Below are 20,707 nucleotides of genomic sequence, written 5' to 3'. Positions count from 1 at the left end.
AATCTTATTTTTGTGCCTCATAACACTACATTCAGAGCATAGCATAATTAAAACAAGGCCAGAATTCATGAACAAATGAAGCATTTACTACATAGGCCAAAGAAAAGATAAATTATATGTCTGAAAGGTTTCACTGAGCTGTGATTCACACAAACCAACATGTTGGCAGGGAGGCTTTTTTTTTTTTTTCTCCACTCCCCAACAATTGAACCAGAACTTCAAGATAAGCATTTATTTAGGAGCTTCATTCCCCTCAACACTGATCACATCATGAAAACTTGACCTTTTTTGGTTAAAAAAAGAAAAACATTAAATTTCTGTTGTCACTGGCAATTCCAGAGGTGTCTTTGTGTTGGGGGTAGAGGAGATGTTTTAAGTGTTGCCAACAGATTCAGGAGATTTAAACAAGGATATTCTTTTTCTTTTAAAGTTGAAGTAAATTTTGCAGTTGTTATTTAAACACCAAATTTGTGCAAGGCATCTAAATGAAAAATTATGGTCCTGGACCTTCAAGGATTGTATAATGTAGTAGGAGACACACATTTTCAAGGGAGGTTGTGATAAAGGCACTGATGCACAAATTCGTCCAGGCTACAGATGTTAAGAGAGCATCAGATATTAAGCTGCAGATATTAAGAGATGTGCTGATCATCTCAATCTCAATATGTCCCAAACGGAACTCTTCATCCACACCCCACAACGATGACAACAAAACACCTACTCATTTAATCCATAGGCTTCTCATCTCAGTTAATGGCAACTCCATCTTACAGCCCTGCTTTTTAGCGGTGGAATTGGAATGGAAGAACCAGGGTCTCCAGAGGCCTTCCCTAGGTGGTATAAGGTAGAGAACCAACACATAAGCATCGATGTCAGGTTACATGGGTTTCAAGTCTGCCTCTGTCACCTACTGGCTGTGCGACCTTGGCAAGTTACACAGCTACTCTGAGCCTCAGTTTCTTCATCTGTACAATGGGGGCAATAATCATATCAACACATTTTTACAGTATTCACACCTGTGAAAGCTAAGTCTTTGAAGTACTTGACACAGAAATATTGAATTCTGAGAAAAATAAAATTTAACTACCGCCATAGTTTTTCTTCCTATTACTTCACAGTTTTAGTCTTTTTACTCTTCCCTTCCATAGTCTTCAACTAAAACTTGCAGAGATAGCACAGTTGAATCTAACTTTAAATCTGCATAAGCTAAGGCCTATGTCCTAATGTGGGTTGTAAAAAAAAAGATGCAGAAATAGTGAAATTATTTTAGAAAGAATAGAACTTCAGTGCTTATACACACGAGCCTCAGTTTCTTAGTGTGACATTCAAGGTCTCTATTAGCTCTCTTCTGTCTGTCTTCCTAACTGTATTTTCTCCTATTGCCTTAAATTTATCTGGTCAAAATTGCCAACAGATCACATGTGCAGACACCATCTGCTCCCCAGGCCTCTCTCTGCCTTCATCTCCTTCTCTCTCCGTTTATCAGAAATTTACTTTACCTTCAAGGGCCAAATTCTCCATGAAGCTGATCAGATGTTCCCCATCCTGGGTGGTTTCTGAGGACATGAATTCCTCTAGTATTTGGGGGGTATTCTATATATTCAGTGAAATTCTGTGATAAAATCTCTTTGAAGGAATCATCTCATTGAAACATCAAAATGTCCAACGGAATTTTAATATCTTTATCATTTTACAGATTAAGAAATCAAAACTTTAGTGAAACCAAGCCACTTACCCCAATTACGCAGCAAAAGACAATTGTCCATCTCTAAAACCCATGCTTCTCATCCTCAATGTTATATTTTTACCAATTATTTGAAACTGCAGTAACACTGTGACTATGGAAAACTGAATGATAATGAGAGGAAGTGCTATTCAAAAATGTTAGTACATGCAAGTGTGGAAATACCAAGTTAACCTCAAATCAGAAACAAGCAAACAAAAAACCCCACCTACCTCCAACATTCGAAAGACCAGGTAAAAATTACAAGGTATGTTTTTATTTCATGTTGTTTACCTCTGGTGATAAGGTCATAACTTAAGAGAAGTATCCACCCAAAAGACTTTGTCAAAACAGAGGGAAACCTCACCTTTAATTATCAAGTTATGAAATAAGCGAGGCTTTTAGCTATGATTGTTCAGTTGCTAAGTCATGTCCGACTCTGTGACTTCATGGACTGCAGCACGCCAGGCTTTCCTGTCCTTCACTATCTCACGGAGTTTTCTCAGACTCATGTCCATGGAGTCAGTGATGCCATCCGACCATCTCATCCTCTGTTGCCCCCTTTTTGTCCTGTCCTCAGTCTTTCCCAGCATCAGGGTCTTTTCCAATGAGTGGGCTCTTTTGCATCAGGTGGCCAGAGTATTGGAGCTTCAGTTTCAGCTTCAGCATCAGTCCTTCCAATGAATATTGAGGGTTGATTTCCTTTAGGAGTCACTGGTTTAATCCTTGCTGTCCAAGGGACTCTCAAGAGTCTTTCACAGCACCACAATTCAAATTTTAGCTATAGCACTGTAATTTTATGAACTTTATAAATTAGCACTAAGAAACCTTTGATATAAAACATTTACGGTAGCAGACGTGATGTGAAGTGATAGCAGCCTGAATGGATATGGAAATGAGTTCAGATTCTACCACTTTGGCAAAGTTTGGTAAAGTTAAATAATAGCAGTTGCCCCAGTGTTTAATAGCTTGTTAAGCTTTCCTAGGCCAAGTAGTAAGCATTTGGCACACCTTATGTGCTTTGATTCTTGTAACCACACAACAAGGCAGACTTTTTTATTGCCCTTTAACAAATGAGGAGACTGAGGCTCAGAGAAGCTAAGTTGCTGATTCAAGGCCACACAAGTGAATTGCAGGCAGAGCTGGAATTAAGACCCGGCAACAAGCAAAGCCTCTGCCACTCCGTCGTTCAGAACCTTGTGTTTCATTCACAAGAGGAAGATACTGCCTGCCCTGAGGCTGCCGAAGGGACAGAAGGAGACATAAGCAGTCAGTAGTCAGGAGGCTAAATAAAAGGGTGGTATTTGCTAAACTGTCAGAAACTTAGAAATAAAGAATTATGAAATAGAGCAAGTGGTCTTCCAGCATGATGGAGTTTGAGTAGTAGATCATCTAGGGTACCTTTGGCTGCAGTTTTAAAAAAACAGCAGAACTGCTGACTCAACAGTGGATTAGTTAATGTGGAAAATGTACATTTCTTGTACATAATAAATAAGAATTTGAGAAGTGATGGGTTCCATCCCGTTCAGCATCTTCACAGCCCCAGGATGCATCTGTCTCCAGCACCCTCTGAGTATCGACTTGGTTCACAGGCTTGTGGGTGTTCGCTTTCCTTTTTTGTGGTGTGGTTAATGTACAACATTCTATAACTTTTAGGCATACAATGTAGTGATTCACAATTTTTAAAGGTTATACTCCATTTACAGTGGCTATAAAATATTGGTTTTGTGGTTTTAAGAATGCTGCCACAGTTCTGAGCAGTGTGTAGAGTCATAACGTCCTACCAGATGAAATATGAGTTTCCTAAAATTTGCTTATTGGAGGAACTGAGTCACATGTTTGGTTGGAGGTGCAAGGTCGGGTAAGGATGGAAAGTTTCTTCAACAGAAAGCAGGCTCTGCCAGCAAAGGTGATATGCTGCAGGTAGAAACCAGATACATTATTTTCTGTCCAACTTCATGTCAGAAAATCACTAAGTGGATGGAGCTGGTAGACGCTACTGCAGCATCTCCCTATGATCATGTATTTAAATACGCTCGTTGCACTAGCTCTGTAACTTGACTACAACCCATAGAGATAGATGAGAATTCCCAAAATAGTGCCATTCTTACAGCAAGTAACATGGGCTGATATTTTCTACTCTTTCTAGTCTATTTCATTTGATAGGTTTTAATGCTAATTTTGGAATTCCCTGGTGTCTCAGCAGTAAAGAATCCACCTGCCAATGCAGGAGACGCAGGCTCCATCCCTGGGTCAGGAGGATCCCCTGGAGGAGGGCAAGGCAACCCACTCCAGTTTTCTTGCCTGGGAAATCCGTGGACAGAGGAGCCCTGTGGGCTATAGTCCATGGGGCTGCAAAGACTCAGACACAACTTAGTAATTACACAACAACAACAGTGCTGGTTTTCACCCACTAAATTATGTTCCATTCCACTCACAGTCACAATCTGAAGTTTGAAAGGCTCTTTTCCACCACCGTCATCCTTTTCATATAGGGAGACAGTGATCTTGAAGGAAGTGACTGTCTCTTATGCAACTGGGTGTGTCCAGGAGATCCTGCCTGGCACACCTTGGCAGGCAGTAATGTTCTTTAGATGACTCTGACAAGGATAAAGACGGTACCCATCATGTTCCAATTTTTCAAAGCGTGTTAGAGGATGTCGTTGTAATCTCATGCTTAGCTCTGCCAAACACACTTTCAAGAAAAATGGTTTCAAAATGTTTGTATGCTGTGCTGTGGTTGTTGCTATTTAGTTGCTGAGTCATGTCTGACTCTTTTGTGACTGTAGTCCGCCAGGCTCTTCTGTCCTTGGGATTTCCCAGGCAAGAATACTGGAGTGGGCCGCCATTTTCTTCTCCAACCCAGGGACTAAATGAACATCTCCTGCACTGGCAGACTGCAAGGAGATCCAACCAGTCCATCCTAAAGGAAATCAGTCCTGAATATTTGTTGGAAGGACTGATGCTGAAGCTGAGGCTCCAATACTATGTCCACCTGATATGAAGAACTGACTCATTGGAAAAGAGCAGTCTTTCCCTGATGCTGGGAAAGATTGAAGGCGGGAGGAGAAGGGGATGACAGAAGATGAGACGGTTGGATGGCCTCACCAACTCGATGGACATGAGTTTGAGCATGCTCCGGGGGTTGGTGATGGACAGGGAGGCCTGGTGTGCTGCAGTCCATGGGGTCGCAAAGAGTCGGACACGACTGAGCGACTGAACTGAACTGAACTGAGCCACTAGGGGAGCAAAACGTATGCTATAGAAGCTTTAATAAACTGTGCAGAGTCATATATCTCTCCTATTTACTTGATATTTTCATTCAGTCTTCAGTATGTTATGGTGCAAATCGTCATGGTTGAATATTAAGTGAATTGTGTTTTGCAGTGAACTGGCAAACTATATTTTGAGTTTGCTTACCCTTTGGAGAAGGAAATGGCAACCCACTCCAGTACTCTTGCCTGGAAAATCCCATGGATGGAGGAGCCTGGTAGGCTACAGTCCATGGGGTTGCAAAGAGTCAGGCATGACTGAGTGATTTTATTTACTTACTTACTTACCCTTTGGCATTATCCAGTCTAATTCTCTTCAAGGTTATCATAGCAGCCCTGATTTGTTGAGCATTTACTGACTCAGATGGGCCAGAGATGACTGAGTGACTAACGCGACACAATAATAGCCCACAGAGAGGTGGAGTAACGTGGCTAAGATCACGTGGCTAGAAAGTGGCAGATCCCAGTCTGTCGCCTATGTGGTTGACCATTGTGCATGTGAGCTCAGAAAGAGGGAACACTTTGAACTTTTGGGAACATCTTATATCTTGTTTAAATTCCTGGAGCTAGTATTTCCCAAACTGATATTCTGTAGACTCATGAGTTCAGTGAGATCAGCCTGGAAATGCAGCACCGTCCCCGAGTAGTTTCGGGAAACAGCACCTGTTCTGTCGTCTCTCCCGAAGACTCCCGGTGGACACCCGCCTACTGACGGCTCTGAGAAGTCCTGCAGCCGCCGGGGCTCTGCTTTGTTTAACTGAGTGTTTCTCAGGCTTCCATCTGCATAGAACTATCAGTTGTCTTACCAGTTGGGTATACCGCCTAAGGAATAGTTCTAGAAAATGCTGAGCTAGGCACATAGACCAAAGTTGAAAAATGGGCTCCTGTGGGATGTATGAAGCTGCACATAGGTTTCATTTGACCTCTGTCCGCGGAATTCTCCAGGCGAGAATACTACAGTGGGTAGCCCTTCTCTTTTCCAGCGGATCTTCGCAACCCAGGGACCAAACCCAGATCTCCTGCATTGCAGGGGGATTCTTTACTGTCTGAGATAGCAGGGAAGCCCATTTGGTCTACACAGTGTTTTAAACAATATGTTAGTCCGTTGATAGCATTTTGGAATTGACAAAGTTGACAGCAGTTTTGAATTATGAGATTTCTGTAGAATCCCTATTTTGTACATTTCTGACAGTAGGAGCTTCCATCCCTGGTGGGCTGTGAGTTGTGCCTACCCCCAAACGGGGTGTTCCTCCACAGTTTGCCCACGTGCCCAGCCTCCCCAGGCGGCTCCCCAAAGTCAGCACGTGAGCTGCTCTGTTCTTGTGGCAGAGTTGGGAGTACAGTAAAATATCTCCAACAGAGACCACTTTTCATCCTTCATAGCGTGTAAGACAATTTGTAGCTAATAAGCTGTAAATCCTGCCTGACGGTCAGTTCGTAAGCAGCTGTTGAGCAGTGGATCGGAAGGATCAGTACTTTTCGTTTATTCATTCAACAAACATCTGAGTGCTTTCTTTGTGCCAGGAATGATTTTAGGACGAACAGAATGTTATACCCCATGCGAGCTTTCATTATGGCGTAAAGATCAACAATTTTGTTGTTGTTCAGTCGCTAAGTCCTGTCTGACTCTTTACAACCCCATGAACTGCAGCATGATAGGCCTCCCTGTCCGTCACCATCTCCCGGAGTTTACTCAAAGTCATGTCCATTAAGTTAATGATGCCTTCCAAGCATCTCATCGTCTGCCACCCTCTTCTCCTTTTGCCTCCAATCTTTCCCAGCCTCAGGGTCTTTTCCAGTGAGTCTCCTCTTCACATCAGGTGACCAAAGAATTGGAGCTTCAGCTGCAGCATCAATCCTTCCAATGAATAGTCAGGGTTGATTTCCTTTAGGATAGACTGGTTTTATCTCCTTGCAGTCCAACGGACTCTCAAGAATCTTCTCCAGCACCGAATTAGAAAGTATCAATTCTTTGGCGCACAGCCTTCTTTATGGTCCAACTCTCACATCTGTACATGACCACTGGAAAAACCATAGCTTTGGCTGTATGGACCTTTGTTGGCAAAGTGATGTCTCTGCTTTTTATGCTGTCAAGGCTATGATCCATGAAGGAGAAGACAAATAACCAGAAAATAATCAGTTCCAGTGTATAAAAAGCGTTATAAGTGAAATAAACAGAGTTTTGAAATATAAAGTAGAGGAGAGAGGAACCTGATAATTAGGATTGGATACAGGGTAGGGTCAGGAAGGATTCAGTCTAATGCAAAAATTCAGGGAAAAGGTTGTGACTTTTATTTTCCTGAATAAGTCCAAACAATTCTTAGAAAATATGCAACCTAATTTTGCAGCATTCAAAACAGTTTTCTCACTTTCGGGAAGTGTTTGTTAAACAGATGATAAACTTGTTCTAGGCTATGGGTTATTTGCTTTTATATTTTAAAGTTTTTTTTTTAATGTTGGATTATTTCTCTCTAATAAATGTAAAATGTCATTATCAGTCTGGGGGTTGTCCATGTTGGAACTAATCACAGAACCGAAGCATCTTCCACAGATTCTTTTTTGCCCGACATGACCTGGGAATTACTCTGCGCCCACTCTTTACCTGCTGTGAACGCATTTTTCAATTTTATATCATACATGGTGGACTTTATTTAAGGATATGCCAGCTCATGTGTCCTTAGGAATATCCCCAAAGTAATTACTGCTGCCTAAAAAAGAAGCGAGGAAAGAACATTTTATTGCTTAATTCTCTACCCACATTTCACTTGCCATCGGAAATCAAGTTGAAAAATTCACTTACCCCTCAAGTGGAGGAGTTGCTGAGAGAGAAAATGGAAAACCCTTATTTATAGGAAGAAAGTGTGAATTGCTTTCTCTGATAGATTTCTTTCCACCTTCCACCTATGACTAAAATGGACAGCTGGTTTGTTTAATCTCATAAATATCACATCTCTGCCTCAGTCAATACCACGGGCTAATGAGGCTCCACCATGTCGAGGCGCTGTGTTACACTTCTGCTGCCAAAGGTGTAAGATGAGCTATTAATAACCCGAGGTTATGTCTACAGAGTATTAAAACAGGTGGTGAGCTTGTGATTTATAATAAAGCATATCATACAGGATAATTGGTCCAACCTGGCTTGATTCAATCAGGATAAGCAGCTAAAATGAACAGGGTTCCCTCTCTCCTTCCAAAAAGAGGAGGGGAAAACGGGTCAGTGGAGCATTTTTTAGATCTGGGTTGTGAAGATTCTCCCACCTAGAAAACACGCCAGAAGATGGTGAAAAGTCTAGATTTCAGGATCTTCCCTGGTGGTCCAGTGGTTAAGAACCTGCCTTCCATCCCTGGGCGGGGAACTAAGGTCTCACATCCGGATGCCGCGGAGCGGCTCAGCCCGCGAGCCTCGCTGGAGGCCTGAGCTGGAGGCAACAGAGACCCTACAAGACACAGCGAGGCCACGTGTGCTGCAGCTGAGTCCTAAACGAAGTTTAAGAGTAAATACAGTTTCTAAAATTGCCAATGTGAATTTAAAAAAAAAATCCAGATTTTATACTTCCATATTTTTTATGTTATTTTTATTGCCCTCTGAAGTGTCTGGTAATTTCTCAATCAACTCCTTGGCTCACTAGGAAGTTTACTTCAACTGTGGCACTCTGGCAGTACACAATTTTTAAGTCTTAAGAAATTTGGAAGGAAAATATGACATCTAGGAATTTATTGAGAAAATGCGTAACGTTTTATCCATAAGGTTTTGTGTTTTTTGAAGTCCCACATTATTTGTAAGAGAAAAGTTCAGTCTCTCAGTCGTGTCCCACTCTTTGCAACCCCGTGGACCGCAGCACGCCAGGCCTTCCTGTCTATCACCATCTCCCGGAGTTTACTCAAACCCATGTCCATTGAGTGGGTGATGCCATCCAACTATCTCATCCTCTGTCGTCCCCTTCTCCTCCTGCCCTCAATATTTCCCAGCATCAGGGTCTTTTCAAATGAGTCAGTATTTGGCCAATACTTATCATGTGGCCAAAGTATTGGAGTTTCAGCTTCAGCATCAGTCCTTCCAGTGAACACCCAGGACTGATCTCCTTCAGGATGGACTGGTTGGATCTCTTTGCAATCCAAGGGACTTTCAAGAGTCTTCTCCAACACCACAGTTCAAAAGCATCAAAGCTCAGCTTTCTTTATAGTCCAACTCTCACATCTATACATGACCACTGGAAAAACTATAGCTTTGACTAGATGGACCTTTGTTGGCAAAGTAATGTCTCTGCTTTTTAATACGCTGTCTAGGTTGGTCATAGTTTTTCAAGTTGGGAAGATCTAAAAGATCTAGTTAGAGAGACTTTGCACTGATTCTGGTATACCCTTACACTGGAGATCATGAACCAGATGACATAGAAATAGAATTATTGATTGTGAAGATAGCTATAACATAATGTTAAATAAGAAAATCAAGTTTCAAAGTAGTATATACAGAAATATTCCTTTAGGATAAATATCATGTTTGCCTTGCCTGTCAACATGTACATTCATCCTTCTACCCAAAGAGGGACTTGAAATGCAAAACTGCAAATTGTTGGTAGTAGTTATTTGCTGTAAAGGGATAATGGGTGCACTTAATACTTTTATTCTTTGCTTATGTAAATTTTCTCTTTTTTATAAATGAAGCAAGCACAGAGAACTGCCTAAGTAAAAGGAAAATATTGCAATCTAGGTAGTTTCCCGTTCCTCCACTAGACGGCGCTATGAAGCTTGCGCCGTCCTGAGCTGTGTTAGAAACTGCCGCAGTAACCAGAGGTTGAACAGGGGTTATTTTCACGTACAGTCATTCTGGGACTGTGCAATCCGGAGGTTGCGTGGCAATTTCTTGTTCAGAAATTACACTGGCTTTTAAAATGCACAGCTAATGTGTGTTTTGGAAAGAGAAAAAACTGCGGATGGGCAGTTTTCAAAGTTCTTTCATAACTGTATTTTACGGCTGTGTTATTTGAGTTCTTTCCTTATTTTTGCCATGAGCTTAAAAGATGTGAATGCATTTCTATCTGTTGATGTGAATTGGGCAAGAATAGTGGGAAAGGGCTTCCCTGGTAGTCCAGTGGTTGAGAATCCAGAATACAGGGGACACAGGTTCGATCCCTGGTTGGGGAAGATCCCACATGCCTCAGCGCGACTAAGGCTGGGGGCCAGAACTACTGAAGGCTGACTCCCTGGAGCCTGTCCTCCAACAAGAGAAGCCACTTCAAAGCCCATGCACAAACAGGGTCGGCCCACTCCACGGAACTGGAGAAAGCTTGCACAGAGCAGAGAAGACCCAGAGCGGCCGAAAAATACATGTATACATAAATCTTAGGAAAGAATAAAGGGAAAAAAGTAAAAATGCAAAATAAACTCCCAGGATAGATCCTCCTTCGGTGGTTTTGAGCTTTGTAGTAAAACGAGGTGTTTAAAAAAACTCCCAAATTACTTCAGAAACGTTAAATTTCCACTAAACATTTTTAGTAGACTTTGGTCTTGGAATCCCTTCCTGCTTATTTGCTTAGTTTCTTTCCCTTTTAGGAAAATTGAAGGATGACGGTTTAGCTTTGAGCGTGAACGGAACCCCATTTTTCATCCTCAGTGTGACAGTGGGTGTGTGCAGGCGGCGTGCTCTCGGAGGGGAGAAAGCGAAGCCTGGATATTTGTCTGGAGACTGTTGTTGCTGAGCCAGTGATGGCCTTCGTGCCTCTGGGGCAACCAAGTGGGAGAGGAAGCGTAGCCCTCCCTTTTATCCCGGACGGCATGTGGCTCGAATTTCTAACAGATGGAAGCAAGCGGGGTAATGGGTTTCTGTACCAGTCGACATTGCTTAGACAGATTTTCCCTGTTAAGCTGCATGTTGGCCCGTGATTCTTGGTACAAAAGTTCAGAATGAACCCAGCGCTGCCTGATCGGTGGGGACCTCTAGGTGAGGTAGACATTCATCACAAGTAGTTCCAGGCGAGGCTTTTTCAGCCTTATCATCCTGCCTTCACTTATATTCTCACTCGGACAGTGCAGACCTTGCTTCAAGGGAGAGGGAACCCTGCTGACAATTTACAGTGGAAGGAAGGTGCCAGAAGCCCCATGTGGGTTTGATCACAGACAATCAAATTATGATAAGGCAGCACAATTTTTCAACGTGACAAATTGTGATCCGTTAGCTAGTGTTTCGATCTGTTTGCCCTTTGAAGCCAACTGAAAGGGAAAGAAATGTATGTAGGTCTCTTCTGCACAGATGAAGGACTAGCTGACACCACGGATGCCTGTTTGCTTAAAAAGAAGTTCCAGATATTTCCTGGAGAAGCCTGCCTCGTTCCTGGAGAATGTTTCTGTCTAAAATTTCCACTTGCTCAAAACAGTCCAGAGGCCTGATGAAAGTAGGGAAGATATATCTGTAGTTAAGGACAAAGATCCGACAAATAACCCAGTGGTTCAGGCATCAGCCACAAACTGGTGGCCGTGGGCCAGCTCGTGCTCCCCGCGGTGCGGTTTGGCTCTCTGGATGTCTTCTCTAAGTCTGGATCAGTCGTCCGCACTCTGCTGTATTTATTATTTAGTTTTGTCCGTGCCGGGTCTTCGTTGCTCTGCAGGCGTTTCTGTAGCTGCGGTGCCTTTTGCCGTGGAGCAGGCTCCAGGATGCGCCGGCCCAGGCCTTGCGGTTCCCCGGCTCCAGCACCGGCTCGGTAGTCGGGGCCCACGGGCTTAGTGGCTTCTCGGCGTGTGGGGTCTCCCCAGACGGGGGATCGAAACTGCGTCCCCCAGACTGGCAGGCGGACTCGTCACCGCCGAGCCACCAGGGAAGCCACCCATTTTGCTTTGATTTTAATTTCTAGTACATAACGCATTCACATGGCTCAAAATAAGAAATTATTAAATGGCGTACTTGTCTAGCAATGCCGCTCCCGACAGATAATCCCTGTTTGTATTTTTAAATGAATCTTTCCTGAGCACATTCAAGCAAAAGACAAGCACAAATTCACGTTCCTTCTTGTTTAAGCAAACGGTAATATAATATGCACTGTGTTCTAGCCCATGCTTTTTTTTCCCCAGCTAACACTTCTGTCTATATCTGTATAGCTTCCAAATCTGGAACACATAGTTTTCCAATGAATGGATGTACCATGAGTTATTTACCCAGGACTTTATTAACGGCAGTTGGCAGGTTTCCAAGCATTTGCTATGACCTCATTGTAGTAAATAAGCTTGTGTATTTGTTATTTCATACTTACGTGAATTGAGTTTTCAACTCGACTCTTAGGAGTGGAATCGCTGGGTAAAGGATTGTATGCTCTTTACAGTACCCTTCACCCGTCATCCGTCTGGCTGCAGCGCGCGGCCTCACTGGGCGCGGCCTCGCTGGTTTCCACTCAAGGGGTTTAGTTGCTCCACAGTGTTTAGGATCTCAAGTTCCCCGATCAGGGATCAACCCACGTCCCCTGCATTGCAAGACAGATTCTTAACCGCTGGACCACCAGGGAAGTCCTTAAAAGAATATGTAATGTTTTTAATTTTAGGGGATAGAGCCAAAATTTCAACCCTCCCTCCATCAGGACTGAAGTTACTTACACGTCACTCAGTAACATACAAGGGTGCCTGCTTCTGGCCCCAGCCTCCTTACAGAATGTCTTCAAACATTCGGACTTTTTTACTTTCGACCATTCCTTTCACGACTTTTGGATTTTGAGTCAAAGTTACAAAAGCTCTCTCAACCCAAAATTGTGAAAGTTTTCCCCAAGTGCTCTTCTAGTGTGTTTATCTATTTAGATTTTACCCTGGTGTAGGATTACGGCGCTGTGTTAACTTTTTTAGATGGCCATCTTCAATATAAAAAGTCCTTTAGTATAAAAAATCTTTATCACACACTAAACTCGAACATGTCTTTGGTTCAAATGTTTACATGTTGTAGCTGTTGTATTGGGCTCAGTCGTGTCTGACTCTGCGACCCCACGGACTGTAGCCCGCCAGGCTCCTCTGTCCATGGGATTCTCCAGGCAAGAACACTGGAGTGGGTTGCCATTTCCTACTCCAGGGCATCTTCCCCGACCCAGGGATCGAACCTGTGTTATATGTGAATGATGACAAATGTGGCGGAAACAGCAGGGAAGAGGAATAGAGACAAGGGCAATTAAAATAGGAGAACTCTTGGTACGAAGTTGATATTTGGGTAAACCCCTGAAGGAAGGGAGGTGTGACGCCGTGTAGATGGTACTTAAAAGCTTTTTGCTTCTGAAATCATTTGGACCTAGGGTCAAATCCTAGCTTCAGTCTAAGAGCAAAGGCACGTTATTTATTCTTTTCATGAATCAATTTATTCATCAGTAAAAATGGAGTTACAAATCGTTGTAAGAACTAAATGACATCTTTTTAACTAGCTTAGCATTGGGCCTGACATATAAAGGTTGATCGTTATCACTATAATGATATTACCATGGACATTTGTCCTCATTCCACATTCCTCAAAGAATGTATGGCTGCAAAATATCCCATCACATGGTCCATGGGTAAATCCCACACGTCACTGTCATGCGCTGCTTTATTTACTTGTTCTAGGGTCGTGGAGACGTTTGAGTGGTTCTTCATTCCTACTGTTTCAGCCCTCTCCTGTAATGCTTGTATAAACGTTTTAATCTTTTTAAACTTTTTGTTTATTTACTTTATTCCTGCCGCTCGGGGCAGTGTGCCCCACTGCACAAGGGCTTTCTCTAGCTGTGGCAAGCGGGCGCTGCCCTAGTTGCGGTTCCGGGCTTCTCACTGCGGCGGCTTCTCTGGTCGCGGGGCGCGGGCTCTAGCGCACAGGCTTGGTGTGTGTGGCTCGGGGGATCTTCCCGGACCAGCCAAGCCCGTACCTTCTGTTCAGCGGGCGGATTCTTAACCACTGGACGACCTGTGAAAGAAAGGAAGTGAAAGTGAAAGGCGCTCAGTCGTGTCCCACTCTTTGCGACCCCATGGACTATACAGTCCATGGAATTCTCCAGGCCAGGACACTGGAGAGGGGAGCTGCTCCCTTCTCCGGGGGATCTTCCAAACCCAGGGATTGAACCCAGGTCTCCCACATTGCAGGTGGATTCTTTACCAGCTGAACCACCAGGGAAGCCCCAGAATACTGGAGTGGGTAGCCTGTCCCTCCTCCAGAAGATCTTCCCAGCCCAGGAATCAAACTGTGGTCTTCTGCATTGCAGGCGGGTTCTTTACCATTGAGCTGCCTGGGAAGCCTGTCTTCCCCCTGGATCTCAGTCGAACTGAATAACCTGCCCCTTAAGACCTTCCCGCCCAGGTCCCCTCCTCATCCTTTCCTTTCCTCGTGGCCTTCCCGCCGTCTGAAACTCCTCTCCACCCCAGCCCTCCCCACCCCACGTGTCCACCCGCAGCCCAGGCTCCAGGGCCAAGGGCAGATGCTGCTCCATCTTCAACCCTTCCTCATCCCTCCAGCCCAGCTGTTCTCAACCTTGATGCACGTTGGAATCACCCAGAGGCTCTAAAAATAATAGTGCCTGAGCCTCACCTCCAGACAGTCTGATCAGATTGGTTCAAGGAGCGTCTGGGTGTTAACACGGGTTTAAACTGCTGCTCGGCTGATTCTGAATGGCAGCTAAGTGGGCTCGTCGGATTCACGTAACCTTTTACCCAAGTTCTTCTCCTTCTCTGTCGGCCTTTATCCACTGTGAGACTGTTAGCACTTCTAGAGAGGCTCAGGATGAGGCTCAGTAACTCAACAGGAATGATGACAGTAACAGCACTTACTATTTACTGTGAACTTGATGCTTTTGAACTGTGGTGTTGGAGAAGACTCTTGAGAGTCCCCTGGATGCAAGGAGATCCAGCCAGTCCATCCTAAAGGAGATCAGTCCTAGGTGTTCATTGGAAGGACTGATGCTGAAGCTGAAACTGCAATACTTTGACCACTTCATGCGAAGAACTGACTCCTTAGAAAAGACCCTGATCCTGGGAAAGATTGAGGCAGGAGGAGAAGGGGAGGACAGAGGATGAAATGGCTGGATGGCATCACCGACTCAGTGGACATGAGTTTGAGCAATAGTGGGGGACAGGGGAGCCTGGCGTGCTGCGGTCCGTGGGGTCACAAAGAGTCAGACACGACTTAGCGACTAGACGGCAAAACGACACTATGTGCTACACACGCGCTAAACCCTCTAGACGGATCATCCCACCGACACCCCGACGACCCTCAGAGGCAGCTGCTGCTCTTTTGGCCCAGGAGCACGTCCTGGCACGGACGTCAGGGAACACGCCCGCGAAGGCAGGGGTGTGAACTGTGGAGCAGAGGGCGGAGTCCGGGGCGGAGTCTGGGGCGGAGTCTGGGGTGGAGTCCGGGGCGGAGTCTGGGCGGAGTCCGGGGCGGGGTCTTGGGCGGAGTCCGGGGCGGGGTCCGGGGCGGGGTCTTGGGCGGAGTCCGGGGCGGAGTCCGGGGCGGGGTCTGGGGCGGAGTCTGGGGCGGGGTCCGGGGCGGGGTCTGGGCGGGCTGGCTCCAGGCGGCACTCACGCCACGCGGCCTCTCTGCAGCTTGCACGTGGTCAGGATTCCCCTCCTCCCACCAAGTTACTGAATGAAGGTGAATGAATGAGTGGGTGGAAATACGTAACTCTCTGAGCATCAGCTCCAGCAGGCCTGGTGGGGCACTTCCTTAGATTTAGTCCTGGTAGCACATCCATGCTGGCTCATCTTAAACACACCTGTTTGATGATTTATGTAATTTTTTTTTTATTTAGTATTTCAGTTAAAGTTTTTCTACTCAACTCTATCCAAGCAAAACTGTTCATGTACCAAAGAAGTATGTTCCCAAACACTCCTAAAGAATAACTTCATGCATCTGTGTGTGTCCGTGTATGTGCACCACCTGAAATCAAACCATCCCCCACACAGGCGCCCCACTTTCCAAGTGCTAGGTCGCTTCGGTCATGTCCGACTCTGCAGCCCCATGGACTGTAGTCCGCCAGGCTCCTCTGTCCATGGGTTTTCCCAGGCAAGGATACTGGAGTGGGTTGCCATTGCCTTTTCCAGGGGATCTTCCCAACCCAGGGATTGAGGCCATGTCTCTTTCATCTCTTGCATTGGTGGGGGGTTCTTTACCACTAGCGTGCACCTGGGAAGCCACTCATCTGCTAGACACAAAATTTCTGGCCAGCCTTCTTATCAACCTACTTAAGAACCTGGATCTGAATTATACCTTGGAATTATCAAAAGTTCAACTCATTTTAGAGTTCTAATATGAACAGGAAAGGGCTTCCCAGGGGGCACTAGTGGTAAAGAATCCCCTTGCCAGTGCAGGGGACGTAAGAGACACAGGTTCAATCCCCGGGTCAGGAAGATCCCCTGGAGAAGGGCATGGCAACCCACTCCAGTATTTTTGCCTGGAGAATCCCATGGACAGAGGAGCCTAGCGGGCTACAGTCCACGGGGTCTCAAAGAGTCAGACACGACTTAGCATAGCACACAGCATGAACGAGAAGTTATGTTAGAACCTGTTTAAAAGGGCATCTCTTCCCAGGTAAAATTCTTTTTGCCTGGAATGAACTAGAAAAGCTGAGAACTTAGAGCTGCGGCTCTGATCGACGTTGGGTTTTATGAAGTTCCAGCTCTTTCAGAGGCATTTCACAGGAAGCACTGCTCCATTTAGAGAGAGCTCTGGAACTGAGGAAAACTCTGTGTGGAATACACACATTATTATTACCTTTTAAAATATTCACCAAAATGTGTTTATATATTTTTAAAGCTGTTCAAAAAAAAAAAAAAAAAAAGCACCCCATTCTTTATTTGGCCACACCGTGCAGCATGTGGGATCTTAGTTCCCAACCAGGAATCAAACCCACGCCTCCTGTGTTGGAAGTGCTGAGTCTTAACCACTGGACCATCAGGGAAGTTCCCAAGAAAGCCCCATTTCTGATGCAGACTCTTCTGGCTTGGTCCTTGGCGTTAGGCTAACCTATATGCCAAGTGATTCTGCCCCGGGAAGTGATCTAGAAACCCAGAGAAGGGAACAGGTCCTGTGCATGCTTGACCAAGAAAGACTTCAGTGAAGAAAGTAGACTTGAGCCCAAGCCTGCAGAATGGATGGGTTTGAGGTAACCTGGCTTGGCCCAAGGTCGTGGGAGTGAAGAAAACAATAGAGGCCATTTTGGCAAGCATCCTGCCATCCTGGATGGATTAGAAAAGGAAGTCCACCCCTGTATCCCAGCTTTTCACCAATAAACTCCCAGATCCTGAAGACGGGATTGTTATTCTAAAACATCATTGTGTTCCTTAGTTGATACAGTCCACTGGGGATGGTGGGAAACCAGATAGAAGCATCTTCCGTGATCAGACTGGGGGACCACAGAGTGCTTGGCTTCACGCACAACCTTTCTGCAGAGCTGGGAGAAAAGGGTTTTTGTTCGGGACACACCGCGCCCTGCTGTGTTTGCTCGCCTCTGGCTCCGAACAATGTCCCTCCGACGGACTGCAGATGCTGATTCTGTTAGAGAGAGGGGGCGGGGAAGGAAGAGTGACTCTCATAAGCCCCTGATTGTTCTGCACCCCCGTGGGCAGAAAAAGTATGGCTGGAATTAGCGGGTAAGGGAGAAAGAGGCGGGAAGCAAAAATATTACTTTGAGAGTCCACATTCAACAAGTTGCAACCGCGAAAACTGTGTCTCAATCCTAGGACATAGTTGACGGCGAGGGAAGGGGAGGACAGGAAGTCCCAGCTGTGAGTCGATCTGTCCCCGGGGACCGTGAGCAGCTGGAAGTTGCAAAGGACACCCAGGCAGAGGACAGCTCCATCATGAGCTTCTTTAAAACCCTGGTGAGTAACTGCCTCTCCTTTTCTATTCTATTCCTACGTTCTATTGCAAGAAAGTTTTGCTAGTTCTAAGAATGACACAGACGTGAAGGGCATGGTTCTAAATGGGGTGTCATCTTGATGTAGCCAGACCCTGGAGAACAGGGACAAGGTGTTTCAGAAGGGAATTGACTTTGCGTGAAGGAGTCTTCACTGCTGGCAACTGTGAGACGCACGGCAGGCGACCAAACTATACGACATGCTGTTGTTCAGTCGCGAAGTCGTGTCCGACTCTGCGACCCCACGGACTGCAGCACGCCAGGCTCCCTCCCCGTCCTTCACCATCTCCTGGAGTTTGCTCAGATTCGTGTCCGTTGAGGCAGTGATGCTATTTAGCCATCTCATCCTCTGCCGCCCCCTCTCCTCTTGCTTTCAATACAACGTGAGCCATGTGGTCATGGAACTCTGCCACAGCTGGTGTCTTATGCTCATTGATCATAGAAATAATTGGAAAAAACTTCCTTGAGTTGCTGACCTGTCACAGCGTTTTTGCCCCTCAAATGGCAAATCGAACTGTAGAGGTCACTTTCTATCTTGTTACGTCTAAAGCTCTCACTGGGTCAAGGCAGGGAGCCCCGCCTTGCGTTGCTTGCTCATCTCTGCCTCTTCAGAGCCCGCGGCTTGGCGCGTGCCAGACACTCAGAAAAGGGCTGAGTGAGTGCATAATCAAACAGACAGCGCCAAGCGTTTGGGCTGTTTCCAAAGACCAAGACCAGCTTCAAAAGATGAAACAGAAGAAAATCAACAGAGTGTGTGACAAACACCAAAGGGCTGTATGTTTGCTTGGATTAGTGGGAGACTTGTTGGAAAGTCTGTGGCGTTCTAGGAGACGGTCTTGAATGTGATCAAGCTCTGGGTGAATGTATAAGATCTGATGCATTACACTATAACATATTAACTTTATTAACTTTTCTATACCTAGGCATTACCAGGATTTCTTATTATATTCCTTACCTGTAGAGTAAACTGGACCATGTTAAATAAAAATATGAAATAAGGACTTCCCTGGGGTCCCAGTGTTTAGGACTTGATGCTTTCACTGTGGGCCCCTGGGTTCAATACCTGGTCGGGGAACTATGATTCTGCACCATGGCCAAAAAAAAAAAAGGAAAAAGAGAGAAAAGAAAGAAAGAAAATCACCCTAAAGAGCTATGGTTTGTAACATTTGTTTTTGGTTTTTTTTTTGAACTTTTAAGGTTTCACCTAACAAAGCTGAAACAAAAAAAGATCTGGAAGACACGGTAGGTAGCCTGAAGTATGTTTATGTTTGGGTTTGTGTGTGGAACTGGATTTGGGTTTATGTCATCTTTGTTTTTTGAATTTTATGTGTGTGTGTAGATACATGTATACATATTTAGCAGTTTAATGCCACCATTAGGTTGTCTTTAAAATGTTTCATTTATGTTAATGGTATTTTAATGAAAATTTTGGTGGAAAACTTGAAATATGTGCCGATTGTAGCTAAATAATGTCACAAAAACCAATTTCTTACACAGAATCAGAACAGACCATTAATAATTATATATCACCTTAGTCTTTTTCGTTGTGTATGGAGAGACCCAGGGAATAGAGTCAACGCCACTGGAAGTGAGGAAGCGGTGGGACTCAGTTTAAAGCAGATGGAAGCCTCCAGACTTTTGGTTTTTAAAAACGATGTCCTGCTTTGGTTTTCATGTCATTTGAAAAAAAAAAAATCAGTCTCTACTGTGATGGCAATTGCTTGGTGACATGAAGCAGTCACGAGTTGACCCTGGCAAATGGAGGGGTTAGTACGCCCTGGAGAGCATGCACTTTTTCGCTGTCATCCTAGAAATTCAGCTGGTTCCCTTCAAAATACATTTTGTCTGGAGCGACGACTTTCTAGAGATGTTTTCCCTTCACAGCCAACAGAGCCGGTTTTCTTTAGCAGGACACGTGGTGTGAATTTCCCGGGAATCATGAGGAAACTTACCTTGGTGACAGAGGGGTGTCTCGTGTCCTCCTTTTTGTGACTGAAAGTGCTTTGAAAGACCATGGGACCCCCAAACGGCTCGGCCAGCTTGGTCCAGCTGCTTCCCGTATTTGAAGGGGCTGAGCTATGCAAAGGATCCTAGAATTTGTCTTCTCAGAAGACCTGTGTTCAAGCCACAGTCCTGCTACTTAAAGGCTATGTGACCCTAAGCCATGTGAGCCCAAATTTCCACATCCGTAAAACCGAGGCAATAAAACTCCTGTCTCCCCACCCCCAGCACAGAAGGAAGGTGTGACCATGCCTGGTAAACCCAGGGAGCTCTGTTCAAATGTAGGTGATTCCTATTTCCCTAATCCCTGCAGGACAGATTGAACACCAGGATTACATTTGCCTTGTGTTGATTGGTTCCTCTAGAATTTTCTTCTTCCATTGGGAAAAAAGATATATCTGAGGCATCTACATACATTTCCCTATAAAGTTATTTATTTGCTACAAGGCCGCTAGGGTCAAGTTCAGTGAATGGTTGGGTCCACGAGTTTCTCTTTGGGTTCTGCGTCTTGCATTGTTTGAAAACAGTGGGTGTGTGGGTGTGATGTGTGGCTTTCCGAGTGACCTGGTGCCCTCCCTCTCATCCGCTGCTCCTGCCTCACCTAGAATGTGGTCCCAGCAGAAAGTACCTAAGTGATAAAATCTCATGGTTCTGCCCAGAGAGGGGTGGGTTCATTACTGAGGCAGCTGGATCTCAAAAGAGGGTTTTGTGAATGTAGGGTGCCCGTGACACCCACAAACAGACCTTCCGACCTGGTTCTCACGCTTGCCCCCTGGACATGTTTTCTACTGAAGTTCTTAGATTCATGCCTTTGAAACCTTTGTCCATCTTCTCACTTGGCCCTGGGCAATTTTTAGCACACTCAA

At 45.1% G+C, this 20,707-nt stretch overlaps 1 protein-coding gene across 3 annotated transcripts in view; it reads left to right on the top strand.

Annotated features, from left to right (window-relative positions):
* BCAS1 (brain enriched myelin associated protein 1) overlaps nt 1-20,707 on the top strand; it is a 98,621-nt gene that overhangs the window by 35,624 nt on the left and 42,290 nt on the right. For all 3 annotated transcript variants that reach the window (XM_061127535.1, XM_061127537.1, XM_061127534.1), the window contains 2 exons: nt 17,665-17,805; nt 19,038-19,082. In XM_061127535.1, the coding sequence (XP_060983518.1) occupies nt 17,665-17,805; nt 19,038-19,082 (186 nt within the window). The remainder of the gene's footprint in view (nt 1-17,664; nt 17,806-19,037; nt 19,083-20,707) is intronic.

The sequence above is a fragment of the Dama dama genome, chromosome 23, assembly GCF_033118175.1.
Source record: "Dama dama isolate Ldn47 chromosome 23, ASM3311817v1, whole genome shotgun sequence".
Lineage (NCBI taxonomy): Eukaryota > Metazoa > Chordata > Mammalia > Artiodactyla > Cervidae > Dama > Dama dama.
The sequence above is the reverse complement of the archived record's forward strand: the minus strand, read 5'-3'. Positions and strand labels throughout refer to the sequence as shown.